Source organism: Prionailurus bengalensis, chromosome C2 (genome assembly GCF_016509475.1).
Source record: "Prionailurus bengalensis isolate Pbe53 chromosome C2, Fcat_Pben_1.1_paternal_pri, whole genome shotgun sequence".
Lineage (NCBI taxonomy): Eukaryota > Metazoa > Chordata > Mammalia > Carnivora > Felidae > Prionailurus > Prionailurus bengalensis.
This window is the reverse complement of record NC_057350.1, coordinates 12,922,095-12,940,048: the sequence shown is the minus strand read 5'-3', so window position 1 is coordinate 12,940,048 and position 17,954 is coordinate 12,922,095. Positions and strand designations below refer to the sequence as shown.

The following is a 17,954-nucleotide window of genomic DNA, read 5'->3' as shown; positions in this document are numbered from 1 at the left end:
AGGACGATTTTCACTCTAACGGATTTTGACTATAGGACGGTATTAATAAACTCTTGTCATATACTGTGTTGAATGTCACTGGCAACAAGACAGCAGAGGAAAGGGTCCCTATCTGCAGGCAGCTGACCTAGAATGAAGCGAGCATTCCTAGGCTTCTCTTGTCTGGGAAAGCAAAAGACTGTCCATGTGCTTTGAAGTGACAAAAAAATACTAGTGCCAGTTGTGGGCACCTTCCAACGTCCTGAAAAATCACTGATCTCTGCCAAACGCCATGGCCTGAGACGGAGCATCCAAGAACGGGAGATGATCATCCACAATCCCGCAGAGAGAGAGAGAGAGAGAAAGAACCATTGGCTCAGTTGTGATCATGTGACATTCGGTGGCACGTTCTACTTGTATTGCAAGACATTGCTCGTTTATCAAATTAAAATTTATTAAAAATGTTTATCTTGCGGAACAAGTTACTCGCCATCCAAGGTTTTGCTGTAATTCAAGCAAGAAGTAAGGACGCCTAAGGGAGAAATGGGTGGGGGAACACGTGACTTTGGGAAAGGAGGGCGGACCCAACGGTGGGTTGGAGGAGGGGCAGGGAACGAAGAGTTTGTGTGACCAGGGCTTCAGGTCCAGGGCCCACGAGAGAGGACAATGTCACACGGAGGGCACCTGGGGGCCGGTGCAGGTCACTGGGGATTCGGAACCAGGGCCTGAGGGAGACCGACCGGGCTGTGGGGACTTGGAGACCCAGGATGGCCACTGAAGTCAGGACAGGGCGGGAAGTGTCCAGGGAAGACTGGAGAGAGAGAACGAGGGGAGGGCAGCGGGTGAGGGTGGCAAGGGGGGGAGGGCAGGAGGGGCAGGTCAGAGGTCATTAACGATGGAGCATGAGCGTGCACTCGTGGTTTGGCTTGACAAAATCTTGCAAACACTCGCAAAAAAACAAGCCATAACGAAGCCTCCACACCTCGTCAGTGATGACCGGCCACGATCGATGGTGTTGACCACCCCTGCCGTGTGGTGACTTCAGTGAAGTATCTCACAGCAGATCCCAGGCCCCGTGCCATTTTGGCCCTGCATATTTCATCACGCATGGCTAGGAAATATGCACAACTGGGAAGAGAATTCTAAAGGGGAGGACAACTGAAAATTTGTCAGCAGAGCGCACGACGCTTGATTTCGGAGTCGTAAGTTCGAGCGCCACGCTGGGTGTGGAGATGACTTAACAAAATAAAACCTTAAATTAAAAAAAAAAAAAAAAGCAAATTGTTGCAAGTTGGAGGGATTTCAGACAGATAGGAACACTTTGTGGGAACCTTCGTTGCTAGCCTTAAGGACAGTGGTTTCAGGAGAATGCCCGGAGTGAGCGATCAAAAGGCCACGGCTTGTCACGAGCGGGTCTGGCTATAGGTGGGAGAGCAGTGCAGCGAGGTAGCCGGGCCGCAGGTGCGCTCGTCACCAAAAGGACACCTGAGCGCGCCTGCCGGGCAAGAGTAGAGTCCGCAGAGTGGACTGTGGCTGGAGATGTGAGAAATTAGACAGGTGACTCGGCAGAAGTCATCCTGCTGAATCGTAAACGAGCACTGACTGTGCGGCCGCATCCCCTTCCAGCCATGTCCTCGTGGAGATCACCCTCCAACAGAAAGACAATAAGCTAACAAGCAAGTGTAATCTGTGACTTCCGTGGTGGTAAGTGCACTAATGTAAAACAAGGGACAGGAAGGAGGGGGTGCAGGGGAGATCCGAAACACGGGACGAGGGCAGGGCTTGCAAGCGGCCAGGCCGGGGAACCTCAAGGGAGAAACAAAGGAGGTGGAGGGAACTCGCGCCAAAGAGCCCCAGTCAGCTTCATTTTACAGAAAAGGGTTCTAAACCCTTCTAGATACCAAAGCTGCTAACACGGTGGTGACTCACCTTCCCTTAACATATTTGATTGCTAAGAACCAAGGGGGCGTCCCAACTGCAGCTCAGAATAGACGGAGGAGGCAGAAGTGAGGTAGAGCCCTGGGGAGTCACGCCGTTCTTTAACTTCTCTGAATCTGTTTCTGCATCTACAAAATGGGAGTAAGGATTCCCGTGAAAGGGGGTTTTGTGAAGACTGGGGTGAGCCCCCAGCTCCAAGCACAGTGCTGGGTACGTAGGAAATGATCGTTAAACGCTACCTAAGAGCAGAAGTCATCCCCGGGAAGCAGCCGTCTGTCTGTCCCCTAGGGAAAATCCTTTGAAGGCTCCAGAACCTTTCTCTTCAAAATGGTTACCTACTCTTATATTCGGTTTGGAACATGGTATTCCATCAAACACACACCCTGCGTATTCGTAATTTGCTATTCTCAGGAAGCTTCCAGAATCCTAAACCCGCAGCTCCGGATGACGGTACGGTGGTCAGGGGGAGGCACACGGAGGTGACAGCATGCGTGGGGAAGAGAATTCAAGTCTGCAAAGTCAGTTCGTGGATTCTCGTTTCTCTTTGAATTATTTCTCATCTCCTTCTTCAGCTCAAATGGGCTAGAAGGTTGAAAGGACCCTGGGGGCGGGGGGGACCTTGTCCATCTCTCTGCCTACAATTAGATGGAGGATATCTAAAGCCACGTGGCAATTGTTTGGGCGGGGGGGGGGGGGGGGGGGGAGTTAGGCTTAATGTTGTCAGGCTAGCAAAAGTCAATAGGAGCGGACTGGAACGAAAGGAGGCTGATTCTAGTTCAAATCACATTTGGGCCAGTAAGACTCCTGTCCAGCCTATCACTCCTCTGACCCCCTCGCTTCACGCTGCCTTCCAGTTATCATCACAAGAATTTAGGCAAGTGTAAACATTCTGAAGAGACTACAATTACACGGATTGACCCTGACGGCGGGCCACCGTGATCACCTGCCTGGATAAAACCCCCTCCCGACAGACGGAACTCAGCTCTTACTAAACAAAATTAATGACCAGTCCCCAAAACGAGTCTGGGTTAGATCAAATGATCTTCCCTCAGTTCGCAGTAACTGCAAACGAGCTTTCTGTTTCTCCACAGGCACGCGGCTCCCCGCTTATTTATCTTAATCAGGAAGGACAGAAAAGATCTACAGCACTGACTATCGATACAAAATTTTAAGTCATCAGCTTTCAGGCATTTTCACTTTTTCTCCAGAAGAGGTGAAGAGTGAGTGTGGCTGTAATCACTGAAGTCTTAAGATACGGTGTTTCCATTCATTAAATGAAAAGATGTGAGGAATATCATCCCGTATGATTACACTTAAGCAGGCTCTAAAATCAGTGTTTCGTTAAAAATACAGTCAGGAGAAATCAGGTTATAGAAGATATTTAATAACTGCAGAAACGTAGCAATGAAGTAGTTTATGTGAAAACAGTATGTTCAGTAGGATTCTAAATTAGCATATAAAAATGACTACAAAGGTATACCCCAAAAAGTGAATAATAATTGTCTTTTACTTGTGAGAGGACGTGTAGGTTTTATTTTCTTTGTGTCATGCTTCTATTTTTTGAATCTTCTACAATGTTCATATGTTTGTAACTGGAGAAAGAAATTCAATAAACGGTAATATTTATATCTGTATTACAGTGTTTCAGAGGCTTCCCTTTCCATCCATAGACTCCCATGGGTATACCAGCTAGAAGAGTGAATCAGATCAACCCATTTTAAACAAGGTTAAATCGTTGTTTATTTTTGTGATGCTTTACTGTTTTCAGAGTACTCGCTCTTAAGCATTATCTAACTTGATGATCTGTGATTCAAGGAAAGGCTATTATGTCCTCATTGTACAGATGAGAAAACAGAGGCTCAAAATGATTAAATAATTTGCTCAGGGTCACACGGCTCATAAAGCAGTTAAACTGGGACCCTGACCTGGAATTTCTGCTACCCGTGAGATCTTCTCTCAAAAATAAGCTGAAGGAACCTTCACTCACGGCTTCTTCGTTCAAGAAGTTCCCGCTAAATGCCTAGACCCCATTCTTCAAGGATGAATTCTCCCCGATTTTGCCCAATTTAAATGTCCAGAGCTTGACTAGAATCATCCATCCAGGCATCGATGCTGCACAGAACAATGACCTCAGGGGGCTCTTGAGCTCGGAAATTTATAAACACGATGGGAGAATTTGCTGAGGACAGAACCCACATTCTGGGATGAAACTCTATATAATGTTCTACACAGACATAGTTAGGAGTCTGTAAAGACCACATAATGGGTTCTGGTGCCGGTTTCCGTATCTTCTCCCTGAAGCACTGGGGCGCACCCTTTATGGGGATGGCTGGAAGAACAATTTCCGGACAGATCTGCCTGAAGGCTCCTTGCCGGGTCTTATGCAATTTGGGGGGAACGACCATTTCTTGCTTCGGCGCCCTCGTTCCTGCTCGCAAGCAGCCACTTACCAGAGCTTGGTAACCAGAAACAATGGCACGCTGTGTTTCTCAGTTGCAAGGAATAGAAACAAGACCCCATTGCCTCACATCTTGTAGGTTTTAGGGTGGAAAGACAGGGTGAAGTTTACAAAGCAGCATTCTGACGAGACCTCACGGAAAGCCGGAAAAGCCAGGCTTACCAGGCTTTGGGGAGACACGTGGCCCAAGGAGAGGCTGTCCCGGAGTCGGGCAGACCCCTTCCTTCTGCAAGTGTCACAGGGCAGCGTGCAGGGGACACAAAGCAGTCCCACTTGGACCCCTCGGGGTGAGCAGTTTGGGAACCTCGGCATCGCTGTCCCACGGCAGTGGCAAGGACACCCCTTCAGTGACATCACAGGCAGAGGCCAAAGATGAAGAACATGACGGTTTCCTGGCATTTCCAGTCAGATGCTTCAGTGAAGACCACGTGACAAAATGTGTGTGAGCTTTCCGTCTGCACCCAGGACCGGTGAGCTAACTTCATGTGAAGGCCCCTCCCTGGACATACAGCTCCGGGGACAGCTGACCAAAGGCCTGCCCTAGAGGCAGCCTAGGGCACGGGAGCCATGCTTCTCTCCTGACCCACAACAGGGAGGCGTCAGCACTGTGGCGACTAGAAATGAGTCTTCCTCGGTGAAATGAGCACTTTTCAAGGCGCATGGATTGGCATGTCCCGGTATGAGCAGGATATTACGGAATTAGGGAGCCAAACCACCTGTCTTTGGGATGGCCCCCAAAGAGACTGTTGGCGTACTGTTACCTGCGCAACCAGAAAGTCAGCTGAATCCTGCTGCTGACATCCTCTCCCCTCTCTTCTGAATGTGCCCCTGAAGCACCTAAGGCAACAAGACACTCGGGACTGCATCAAGCTCACAGAGGCAAGAGGACTCTCTCGTCGCCAGCGGGTACGGGTGTGTGCTTTCTCTCCCCCGCATTCTACCCTAGAGGGCTCACGGATTTCTAGTTATTAGAGGCTATTGCCAACTGGTCAAAAATTACTCAATAGCTTTAAATGATTCAGTTGATCTGACTTAGGACCTTTGGTTAGGGTACCTTAAGTATTCTGGGAAAGAATTAGGGAACTTCTGAGCAGAAACCGAGTTGAATTACTCCTATGTTCTGAGTACTAATGTCATGCGGCCTCATCTGCACCCAAAAACAGAAAGGGGCCTGGAGAAATCTGGGGTTACCCTTATATTCCTGAGCAGCCTTCCCCAGTGCAACCGGTCCGGTAAACATGTACAACTCATGGCGTCAGGACTTCTGAGTTCAGTTAAATACCACAACTCAGTTTCGTAAAAATCAACTTTAAAATGCTTTGTTTTCATCTTTATTCTCTCTCTGATTTTAAAAATAGCCCATGTTTACTCTAAGTCCCACATTACAGAAAACTGAGAATCCCCTAGAATCCCACCCTCAGAGATGACTACTAATCTCTTTGGTGAACATTATTCCAGATTTTGGGGGGCGTAGGGCAGTAAACAAACAGATCAAGTGGAATTCTGCTACCACTGGAACATACGCTCGTCTGCTCTTGTGCAAGTTTTCAAACAGCTCTGAGAAATAACTCAACGACCAGTCTCTTCAGAGCTTTATGCGTTGGTCTTCAAAGATTCACTCACACAGTGGGTGGAAAACCTCCAAGATTTTCTTGTCCTTCAATATCAAATATTTCCCAAAGTATTCAAGGTGAACACGTTTTTCTTAAGAAAGGAAATGAACAATGAATTTGATACAAAGGAGAAAACAGTACAGAAAATCATAGCAGTTTATCAAAATAAAAACTCCAAAATTCCAATTTCAGCAAGTATCACAAAACGGCTTTAAATTTTGACTTTGGGAAAGAATGTATCCTAAAAGTAATGCTACAATTCTTCTCATCTGATCAATACAAGAGGGTGCGCTGTATTCATACGGCCATTTAGAATTCTTCCCTTTCCGAGCAAAATCGAATGACTAGAATTGCTACAAAAGAAAGCATCTACCTGCAGGGAGTCCAGAATGGGGCACGTGGAAGACATTTCAGCTTTTGCAGCTGGTAAAGGACAACTTTGATTCAACCTCCCACAGCTTCGCTTGTAATGCTTTCAAAACATCTTCCATCTATCGAATTGAAAAAGTACTTTAAGATACACATATGATCATGATTAAAATCGCACCATTAAGTGATTAAAATATGTATCATTAATAAAATGTATGACTATGATATGCATTACACATATTCAGTGTTTAATGAAATTATTCAGAGGCATAAACTAAATTTTATATAAATAAGGCATCATTATATTAACAGTAGTTCTCAGTCTCTAACCTGGAGTTCTCTTATACACGCATCAGAATGTTGCCTATCTGGCCATGAAAAGATGTTAACGTTCAAAAATTAGGTTGTTGGGGCGCCTGGGTGGCTCAGTTGGTTGAGGTCTGACTCTTGATTTCTGATCAAGTCATGATCTCAAGGTTCGTGGGATCAAGTCCCATTGGGATTTTCTCTCTCTCTCCCTCTGTCCCCCCTCCCCACTCATGCTCACTCTCGCACTCTCTCTCTCTCAAATAATAAATAAACAAAGAGCTTTTAAAAATCGGGTCGTTTATACCATGAGAACTGAATCAAATGAAATACAGTTTACTAGTTTTAGATTATACACTGCTTTGATTGAGGCATGAAATGACTTATTATTCTTTTTGATAAAGCTTTAGGTTAAATTGTAGTTTGGCTCACCCCCAAAATCAATTTTACTAACAACTGAAATAAAATAAGCACTCTCTTACAATGAAAGTACTAAGATCAAAACAGATGCCTTTGTGAGGAGTATTTGTGGAGGAGCCCTTGTTCACTAACAGGGAAGTGGTTCATACAAAGATATACGAAGTACCGAACAAAATTACCTGCTTTAGAGACTTTTCTATTTCAACTCTGCTTTCAAGATTAAAAAGTTCTTTATCTTCTGACACGATTTGCTTTTCCGAGGACCCTAAAATATAACTGAAGTACAGTGTAGTACGAGGTTAAAATATGAAAAGGATGCAAATATTAAATTCATTTTAGTTAATATTAAAACTCTAAGTATATTACACTATCTGTTTGTACCAAGTAAACACAAAATAACTATTTTTGTTACCGGCAACCTATGTAGGAAGTTGTATTACAGAAAATCGTATTTTTTTCCATAACAGCTTTGTTCCCAATATTCCTACATATTTTCCAATACTCTAAGTATTTCATTACTGGAACGAACTTGCTCTTTAGTTAGCTGGGTGCCAAAACATTAACAGTCATAGTTCAAAATTCTATGATTAAAAAATTTGAAAAGATCCTGAGGAAGCCACTGCTTTTTTGGTTTCTATAACTTCGGGGAACATGTATAATTTCAAATTGGACTTGTAGTAAATAATCTATGGAGTCAGTTCTGGTCACCCCAATGTGGCAACTTCAACAGTAATCGTCCAAGTTGTTGTGCCCGGCTCTATGAGGTTAGGGGATGCTGTGGTGCAGACAATACGCAGGAAGAGAAAAACTGGCCTGGAAACAAGGAAAACAGGCCCAGTGTTGGTAACCCAAGAGATCAAAATAGCAAACAAGAAGGTGCTAGTATTTCTCCAAAGAAAACTTGATTAATTTACATTTCTTTTGAAGTCTTTTATCACACGTAGTAACTCCAGTATGTCACTTCTTTTGTCAAATAAGAACTATCTTCTCGTGGAAACCTCATTGATTGTATTTCTGAAAAATGGCATGGGAGACAAAATTGCAGAAGGCAAAAAAATGAGAGGAGGTGGGAGATGAAGTGGCACTCAGTAATTTACAAAACTGTAAATAGGGGCTCCTGGCTGGCTCAGCGGGTGAAGCATGTGACTCTCGATCTCAGGGTCATGAGTTCAAGTCCTGCACTGGGTGTAGAGATCAGTTAAAAATAAAATCTTTTTTTTTTTTAAATTTTTTTTTTTTTTTTAACATTTATTCATTTTTGAGAGTGAGAGAGACAGACCATGAGCAGGGGAGGGGCAGAGAGAGAGGGAAACACAGAATCCAAAGCAGGCTCCAGGCTCTGAGCTGTCAGCACAGGGCCCAATGTGGGGCTCAAACTCACAGAGTACAAGATCATGACCTGAGCTAAAGTCAGACGCCCAACCGACTGAGCCACCCAGGCGCCCCAAAAATAAAATCTTAAAAAAAAAAACAAACAACAAAAAAACAAACAACAAAAAAACTGTAAATAAACACTTCTAAAACCAAGCAGTTTCCTTGGCATTAAAATTCCACCCTAAGAGGAAAAAACAACTTCAATACTATAATCTCCTGTGGCAAAGTTTTCCACGTTTCCTTTTATACAGATATGTACCACCTTTGAAAGTTTTGTACCAAGCCGACCAAGCTGAGATTTCATGTCCTTTCACACTTGTCCTCTCCCTCACTTAATTTTCACAGATCTTAGTAAAATTCTCATGGAGATTAAAGGAGCATCTGTTTGGGCCTCGGTCTTCTACTCCTATCTTAAAACCAAAACAGATCTGCTATCTCTCCAGACAGGCCTCCATCCACACAACAGTGAACAGTACCTGTTCATCCTTCTTTTGTGTGAGGGCTGTAAGAAGTTTGCGGAGTTTAAAATTCTGGTCTGAACCTGTCTAGTTTCAAACAAGGTGGCAGACTAAAGTTATCAAAGAATAATTTGATGAGAAATCACAATTCTGATAAAAAGAATACTGTTTTAAATCTTTTGAAGAGAAAAGCTGAGGAATTCAGCACGAGTGACAAAATACCTCAAGTAATGAAAGTATAAGCTCTTTCATTTCTTCCTAAATTTTTCTTCTTTCCTGATATATAAGATTTTTAGGCATCTTTAAAGTCTTGAGGATTACATCTTTTCTAGGATAAATGAAAATACGCAGGAGTCAAATGAGTTATTTAACTGTGTGTTTCCTAGTAAAAAAGGCTAATTATGGGGTGCCTGGGTGGCTCAGTTGGTTGAGCATCTGACTTCGGCTCAGGTCATGATCTCACGGTCCATGAGTTCGAGCCCCACGTTGGGCTCTGTGCTGACAGCTCAGAGCCTGGAGCCTGCTTCAGATCCTGTGTCTCCCTCTCTCTCTGCCCCGCCCCTGCTCATGCTCTCTCTCTGTCTCAAAAATAAAAACATTAAAAAAAAAAAAGGCTAATTAGAAGGCCATTAAGATCTCTGAAATTCTTTAACTGACGTCTGTCATCAGCCTCCCATTTGCCTTGTTTCCAAATGTTTACTTTTTAGAAATCATGAAGAATGAAGGCACTTCCTTGCATCCTCAGAGAAAGCAGGCGATTCTTCACTAGACTCAAGAAAATGGTTAGACTTTGTATTTGTTTTTCCAGAACACCAAAGGTACTTCTTACCCAACTAGTTTTGAAATTCCTAATTCTTCATGATATTCTAGGCTAAAAAATGGGGGAGAAAATAAAATGGACAACACATATCGCTTAAAAACCTTTTTAGGAAAAACTGAACATATTTTTACTCTGAAAAATGTTCTCGCAGTGCTTTCTCCTTATAATTTAGTATGTCTGATTTTCCCATGCCAAATATATCAGGTCAAAACAAAAAAAATCATTGGCTTTTTGTCAGACATTATTACTTGAAAATGTATTTTAACCAAATAGCGTTGATTTCGTTCTGCTATTTTTATACTAATTTTTCTGCAGAAAACTGAGGAATCGGGAGATAACCATTTATTTATCAAACTTACCTTTCAATGGCTTCAACCCTGAGGCAAAACAAGTCTCTCTTGTAATCTAGGCTCTTGGGTGTGCATCTGTAGATGTGACCGAGGTTGAGCGAGCACCCAGAGCAGTACAACGTCTCCAGAACACTGCAACAGCGAAAGGCCGGTGCTTCAGCAAACAGGGTACAACTCGTTATAACAAAGATCCCACTGTTAAAATCCAGAAACATTTAACATCTAAGTGGCTAAAATATGTTATTTCAACCTTACTAAGTCATATGAATAAGGGAGGAAAGAAATGGTAGTAACATATATTAGAAGTGTGGACAGTTGCCTCCAGGCCGCAATGACTTAAGCACCTAGTGACGGGGGACACATAGAAAAGTGACGAGAGGATATTGATGTGGAGTTTTCTAGAATGTAAATCCCTTAATCTGGTATTAAGAAAAATTATCTAAAACTTGAAAAGAAGGGAAGGATTCCACAGGCTCTTTTAATCTCATATTGTCCACCAAGCCCACTGAGAATCATTAACACTCTGGGACAGGGGTGGACACATTTTTTCTGTAATGATCCAGGGAACAAATATTTTAGGTTCGTAGGCCACATGGTGTCTGTTGCAATGACTCGCCCCTACTAATGTAGCACAGAAGCAGCCACGGACAATACATAACCAGATAGGCACTATGTTCCAATAAAAATATATTTACAAAAAGAAGTGCCTGACCCATGGGCCACACTTCGCTCTACTTGAAAGGTAACATTGGGCGCTTACTACTTACTACGGATCAGGGCCCAGACTCTGAAGTTCGATGAGGACTTACAGAAAGCAGATTAGTAGGATTAACAATCTGTAACACCACAAATGATTTTAGTCTGCTGGAGAGGCAAATGTTCTCTGCTAGTACAAAAGATAACCTCAAAGGCGGAGGCTTTATTGTCCTGGGGGACACGAACTAGATTTGCTCTCCAGAGAGTGTCCTTCTCTAAACCAGCTTTGCCGTGTTCCGATTCCCTCAGTAAATGAGTGACATAAATCTTGGACATGTGCTCATCGTGCATCTGTTAGAGAAGCTTTCTCTTTCTTAATTAGACTTCGACCTAACTCTCTTCTACTCACTCCAGACATGCTCCACATAGGCGACTCACAAATATTCTACTTAATGATCCAAGTTCTCCACATAATTAATTGCTCCTTCATTCTAGTTATTGTTTACCTATAGATACGGAGAGACTTTTTTAACTACTGCAGCTCCATAGGGAGCCAAGAACAAAATGAATCACTGCCCAGTAAATTATAAGTTCTCACTGGTAATATAATTAGCTACATAATATGCCATTGATCATATATTAAGCTTCTATAGGCTTTTATATTTTTTACTTTATATTTTTAAATATATTTTATGTTTTTTGGATATTTTAATATTTTACATTTCTATTCATTTTATATTTCTGTGTAAAGCCCAGGAAGGAACGCTATCTATGCTACCAACGGTGAACAGGAAAATGTCCACACTACATATCGAACCTCATAATCTTTATAAGGCTGCCATATACAATTACCAAGACTGTGAACTAACATATGATACCGGTGTAATCAGCCAAGAAAGGATACTTAAATAAAGGTAAAATACAAAACACACTGATCAGTGGGTAACATTGTTTTATCCCAAATTATCAAAATCAAAGTAAACACCACTGCAGAATACATGCAAACACATTCACTTCCAGAGTGATCTTGAGAAGCAATGAAGAGATAGTAGCTACAATTATTGTAGGGCTTTTCTTTTTTTTTTTTAATTTTTTTTTAATGTTTATTATTTTTGAGAGAGAGAGAGACGGAGTGTGAGCAGGGGAGGGGCAGAGAGAGAGGGAGACACAGAATCCGAAGCAGGCTCCAGGCTCTGAGCTGTCAGCACAGACCCCGATGCAGGGCTCAAACTCACAGACCGAGAGATCATGACCTGAGCTGTAGTCGGCCGCCGAACTGGCAGAGCCACCCAGGCGCCCCAGTTTTGTACTGTCTTTCTGTTTTCACAGCTGGCAAGGATTTGGCCAGAACCTACCCTTAAATTTGGACAACAATATTGAGAAAGCAGTACCAGAAATCACAGGGTGATTTTCGACAAGAAATGAGTTAGCATGTAAGAAACTTAACAAGCGACAGAATGGACCCAGGAAACACTCCTACCTTAACGACACATTTCTAAAACCCACAAGTGTTCTTGTTGACCAGCTGCAGAATGACGCAAGCAGCTATTCAGTAGGACAGGCCTATCAAAAACAAATGAGCATTCTAAAGTGATACGATATTTCCCCAAGTGTGGAATATGGGACCCTGATGAAATTTAAGACAGTGTAATGTGGCATGAATGATGGGTTCAGGTGATACAAGTAAACAGGACTAAATAACACTGGCTGACAGAGGATGAGTCAATTCCCCTTTAGTTCTCTATCAATCCCGATTATAAGAAGAAGAAAGTCTCAGTCTGGTGCTAGGAAGTCTCAAACACAAATCTCATAGGTGCAAATCTTTCTACAGTGAGAGAACAGACTTTGGGCTCAGAACGAGTGAGGCGACAGCATCCCTGCTAGAGTTTAATAACATCTGTTTTCATTGTAGTAAACATCTAATCAATGGCAAATGATATATGTATGGCAGTAATACATTAGATTCCTTTTTAAATCAATTTAAATAAAATCCTGAGTCAATGTAAGGAAAGATAGTAAGTACATGATAGCTGGTATATGAATATGGCAAAATGGTGAAAGTGGCATCCAAATAAGTAAAATTGGGGTCAGCTGGATGGCTCAGTCAGTTAAGCCTCCGACTCTTGATCTCAGCTCAGGTCGTGATCTCACGGCTCGTGGGTTCGAGCCCGTGTGGGGCTCTGCGTTGCATGTGGAGACTGCTTGGGATTCTCTCCCTCTCCTGGCCCCTCCCCAACACGTGCTTGAACATGCGTGCACGCACACTCTCTCTCAAAATAAATGAATAAACTTAAAAACAAAAAAAGTAAACTCGGCAAGGAAAGAAGAAAGACTTTGCAAGAAGGGAGGGGAGACACAGCACTGTGCTAGCTCTAACCACTGCACTGTCCTGAGGCCTATCTCCCCAGGCCTTCCTTTCTTCATCTACAAACTGCAAAACAAGCTAAGTCTGGCTTTTCCAAACTGAGGTCACCTGCGTTGCCAGCAGCACCATTTCTGCCACCTACACGTACTACCTGTACTACCATTAATGTAATTCTCCTTGAAAAGAGTAATCTCCTAATTGAAATGCACTTTATTTGAATTGGACACTCTAGCTAGCATTACTTTAAAAGGAAAAACCAGAAGTTTTAAGTACACGTGAAAAAACATACATGATCATTAATTTCTGTTGAGCTGTTTGTGTACCGCCTACGGTTACTTCATCTATATCGGTAAAGCACACCCTGGGCAACAAGTATACCGGCAGAGCCTCCCATTCAGTTTACTGAAGATGCCACTTGTAGCACAGTGGACGACGGGGATGCCAAGAGAGTGACGCCTTCAGCCCTGGGAGCGGGAGCACGGGGCCTGGGGCTTGCTGGAGCCCCCGTGCTGGCTGCCTGCAGCCTCATGCAGCCTTGTCTGTTTACCTCAACAGGCCACATGTACATGTGTGTAAGTGTGAGACTAGCATTCTCTGTGGGTAGCATGACATTAAAAAAACGTAGGTAGCGTTGGTCTAAGGCATCCTTTGGCTAAGATTTTATGATATAGACTTTTTTTTTTTTTTTTTTTTAATTTTCAACTTGTTTTTAGCACTAAGCCCAAACACCCAAAAGAGAGTGTCAGAATGTGACTTTAGAAACTTAGAAACTCTTTCGGGGCGCCTGGGTGGCTCAGTCGGTTGGGCATCCAACTTCAGCTCAGGTCACGATCTCGCGGTCCGGGAGTTCGAGCCCCGCGTCAGGCTCTGGGCTGACGACTCAGAGCCTGGAGCCTGCTTTGGATTCTGTGTCTCCCTCTCTCTCTGCCCCTCCCCTGTTCATGCTCAGTTTCTCTCTATCTCTCGGTAATGAATAAACGTTAAAAAAAAAAAATTAAAAAAAGAAATTTAGAAACTCTTCCATTGCAATATCTAAAAAGATCACCAATGCTCAAGAGTTAAATACATTAAAATGGCTGATTCTATACTGACCACCAGAAAGAAACTTTTATCCCAACTAATCTTACCGGTAATTATCTTTTTAAAGATTTTTAGCTGAAAAATAAACATTTTCTCAAATACACATATTCCAATAGATAATAATAGCCTTACTCACCAACCATTTTCATTTTTACGTTTGGACAGTATCTGTTCCTTATCCACAGAAACATTACAGGAAACACCTAGAGCAAAGTAACAATAATTTATTAATGTGGTTTGCTATATGACACGTGCAGGTATTTAGAGAACTTTTTTTTTTAAAACATTTATTCATTTTTGAGAGACACAGAGACACAGAGCGTGAATGGGGGAAGGGCAGAAAGAGAGGGAGACACAGAATCCAAAGCAGGATTCAGGCTCTGATCTGTCAGCACAGAGCCCAACGTGGGGCTTGAACTTATCAACCATGAGATCATGACCTGAGCCGACGTCGGACACTTAACCCACTGAGCCACCCAGGCGCCCCTAGAGAACTTCTAATTCAATTTTCCTTTTAGAACTCAGAGAACCAGGAAAGATAAGAGCCCAAAGTCCCACAGGCATACAAGGGTGGCTCAAAACAAAATGTACCTCTGTACATCTCCTGGAAAAAAGGTGGCAGAATGAGAGTTCTTACTCATCCGTGAAAACCACTGACATTAACAAGTAAAACTAGAGGGGAAAATTCAATCACCAGTAAAGACTGGAACACCTAGAACCTCAGCCACAGATTACCAAGAATACCTGCAAGGTACAGTAAAATTGGGATTAAACCCAAGAAAAGATGGGGCGCCTGGGTGGTTCAGTCAGTTAAGGTTCAACTCTTGGTTTCACCTCAGGTCATGATTTCGGGGTTCGTGGGATCAAGCCCCCCCACCCCACCCCCCCACCCCCCACCACACACACACACCCCACACTGGCTCTGCACTGTCAGCACTGATTCTCTCTCCCTTTCTTTCTGCCCCCGATAGCACGTGTGCATGCGCTCGCTCTCAAAATAAAGAAACATTTTTTTTCATTAGTCTAAAAATGAATAAAATAAAACCAAGAAAGATGTTAAAAGGCAATGCATACACCCCCAGGTTTCAAATGCAGAGCTCTCAGGGACTTGGACAAAAATCTTTTATTTAGGTCATGACTTGGATGGTGTCACAGCTGACCCCAGAAGCAGGAAACATTCCCAGAGGATCTAGGTCCAGGATACACTAAGGAAGGGATGGGGGACAGAGGGAGATGAAAAAGACCTCACTCTTAAAATGTCCAAAGCAATTGGTTTCACCTCCTACGGTCTACCTGAACGGGGTAAATTCCACCTCCATCCACCAAGTTGCTCATATCAGAACGCAAGGTGTCACCCTTGATTCATCTCATCCTCCGTAACCCCCATATCCACTCCACCGATCAGTCCTGGCAATTCCACCTCACGAAACTCACTCTTGCTCCCAAACCATCACTACGTCCTCTTGCCTAGACTATTGCACTAGCTCCTACTGACCTCCCACTTCCACACTTAACCTTCCCTTCAGAGCTTCCTCCAAAGAAAAATCTGGGCCATATCACTCCCTTGCTGAATAGATTAGAATATTCTAATACTCACTAGAATAGAATTCTATTCTATTCACTCACTAGAATAGATTCCAATTCTGAAGAACAGCCTCGAAGGCCCTGAATTTTCTGACCCCTTCCTTCCTCTCTTTTATTGCCGCCTTCTTCATTCTGCTCTTCAGTCACACCAGCCTCAGGGCCTTTGCACTAGCTGGTCCCTGCCTAGAAAAAGCAAAGAGCATGATCCCAGAATTGTACATGCAGTCAAGAGGATGTTTATGTGAAAGAGAACAGAAAGGCATTTTCAACCACTCAAATTTGAAGTTTTCTTGGGGATTGGTGTGGGGGTGGGAAGGGACTACTGATGATGATTAATGAAATAAACAACTCAGAAATGAGAAAGCTATTAAGCTTTCTTGCATTAATAAGAGTCCTGGAGTTGAGAAACAAATTCATACAAACATTAGATTAAGCTTCAATGCCCAGGCTATGGCTACAGAACAGAACATAGATGTTATAAACCTTGACAAAGTAAAAATAACTAACTCAAACTGAGGCGGAAGGAAATGGAAATTAATCCAAGAGTTCATTTCTTTATCCTTCATGGCAGCAATGGGGAAAGGCACAGGGTGGGGGGTGGGGTAAATTGAACTGTCTAAAGCTGACAGTTTTTAAAATTTAAAAACTGTTATAGAAAAAGTAAGTAACAGAAGGAGTTTTATACATAAAACAGAACAAAAAAGCATGTGGAAAAAGATAGTTCTACTTTCTGTAAAAACAGAAACTACAAGCAAAATGAAAGATTTAACACCATACATATTATGTCTTGCCTACTAAAAAAAAAAAAAAAAAAGATTCTCCTACTGTATCAAAAATCTCAACCCAAATACATGCTGTTCTAACGGAGGCAACTCTGGAAGCAACCCAGGATCAACAATGACAGATTGGGAGGATTAGCGGTATCTCCGTTACAAAAATCACTTCAAGTGGCCCTTACTAGCCATTTTGAGCTCATGATACACATTAACTCATTTAATCCTCCTAACTACCGCGTGTATGTATTATCCTCATTTAGTTGGTCATTTTTTTACTGAGCAATGTAAAACCACAAGATGCTGGTTCAATCGCTGCTCTTCTGGGCTGGGGGACCCCAGAAAAGGACCGGTCTCATGAGCCCAAGACGCAGGGGTGACCCTCCTTCTCCCCTTTTCCAGGGACAGCTCACCTTCCCAGATTTTTCTGCTTTTAAAAACCCTAGACAGCCCCAAAACACCCCACTCTCCTTCTCCTCCCAGGCCGTCCAGGTGCGGCACGCTAGGAAAGAAGGTGGCCCCAAGCTTCCCCCCCGCCACCCCACTGCCCAACCCCCCCCCCCCCCCGCCCGGCGCGGCAACTGACAGCGCAGCAAGATGCAGTTGGTGTCCTCCTGGCTCGTCACCCAGCTCAAGGAGTCGCCCAGCGGTCGCCGGCAGCCGGAGCACAGAAACACCAGCGGCCTGTCCTCCTCCTCGGCCGGCTCCACAGCCTCCTCGCGCCGCGTCCTCTCTGCACAGGCCACCGACGGGTCCCCGCTCAAGGAGGTCCAAATGCTGGCCCACTTCTGCAGCAGCTGGTGACGGTCCGAGTCCTCCGAGAGCCGCCTGCCTAACAGGGAGGAGTCGCCCCACTTGCCCTTGTCGCCGCCACACGTACAGCTAGTAGAAGAGCAACCTTTGCAACCCGGCGACCAACTGCCCGCCATTCTTCCAAATCGCCCGCGCCGCGGAGCGCCACGGGAAAAGCGCCCAAGCGCCTGCGCGGGGCGGGGCCAGGCCGCGGAGACCGGAAGGGGGCCGTGGCTGAGGGGCGGAGCCTAAGGGAGAAGACAAGGCCGGCAACCTGCTGGTGCGCCTGCTCCTTGTCGGACTGCTCCAAGGCGGCTGTTCTTCGCTGCTGAACAGCTTGAGGAAGTTGAGGCTGCTTTTCCAGCTTTTAGGAAATTGAGGCTGCTAGAGATCTAGCGGCTGGTCTACTTGGGTAAGGGTGTTGAGCCCCTTACCTAGGAGGGGCGGTGTCTTTGAGAAATTTACAGGTCCCAAACTAAATTACCAACCCTTCACTGAGACTTTCACAGTGGTTACTAAAGTGAATATGCCTCCCCACACACTCCACCCAGAGAGAGAGAGAGTTGGGACACACGCTTG

The 17,954-nt window shown here is 44.1% G+C and overlaps 1 protein-coding gene across 3 annotated transcripts; it reads right to left on the bottom strand.

Moving 5' to 3' along the window:
• Nucleotides 1–3,280: 3,280 nt before the first annotated feature.
• On the bottom strand, nucleotides 3,281–17,561 carry MIS18A (MIS18 kinetochore protein A). 3 transcript variants are annotated; one of them, XM_043593743.1, is made up of 6 exons: nucleotides 17,170–17,561; nucleotides 14,363–14,429; nucleotides 10,095–10,217; nucleotides 7,263–7,359; nucleotides 6,362–6,479; nucleotides 3,281–6,079 (listed from the first exon to the last, which is right to left on the bottom strand). In XM_043593743.1, exons 1-5 carry the CDS (start codon nucleotides 17,510–17,512, stop codon nucleotides 6,399–6,401), a joined length of 711 nt encoding a protein of 236 aa, XP_043449678.1. In that variant the 5' UTR covers nucleotides 17,513–17,561; the 3' UTR covers nucleotides 3,281–6,079; nucleotides 6,362–6,398. The 3 variants fall into 3 exon arrangements, with proteins under 3 accessions (XP_043449678.1, XP_043449676.1, XP_043449679.1); XM_043593741.1 differs by having other exon boundaries at nucleotides 3,281–6,479; XM_043593744.1 differs by lacking the exons at nucleotides 3,281–6,079; nucleotides 6,362–6,479; nucleotides 7,263–7,359 and adding an exon at nucleotides 7,380–7,896 and having other exon boundaries at nucleotides 17,170–17,548.
• Nucleotides 17,562–17,954: the final 393 nt, after the last annotated feature.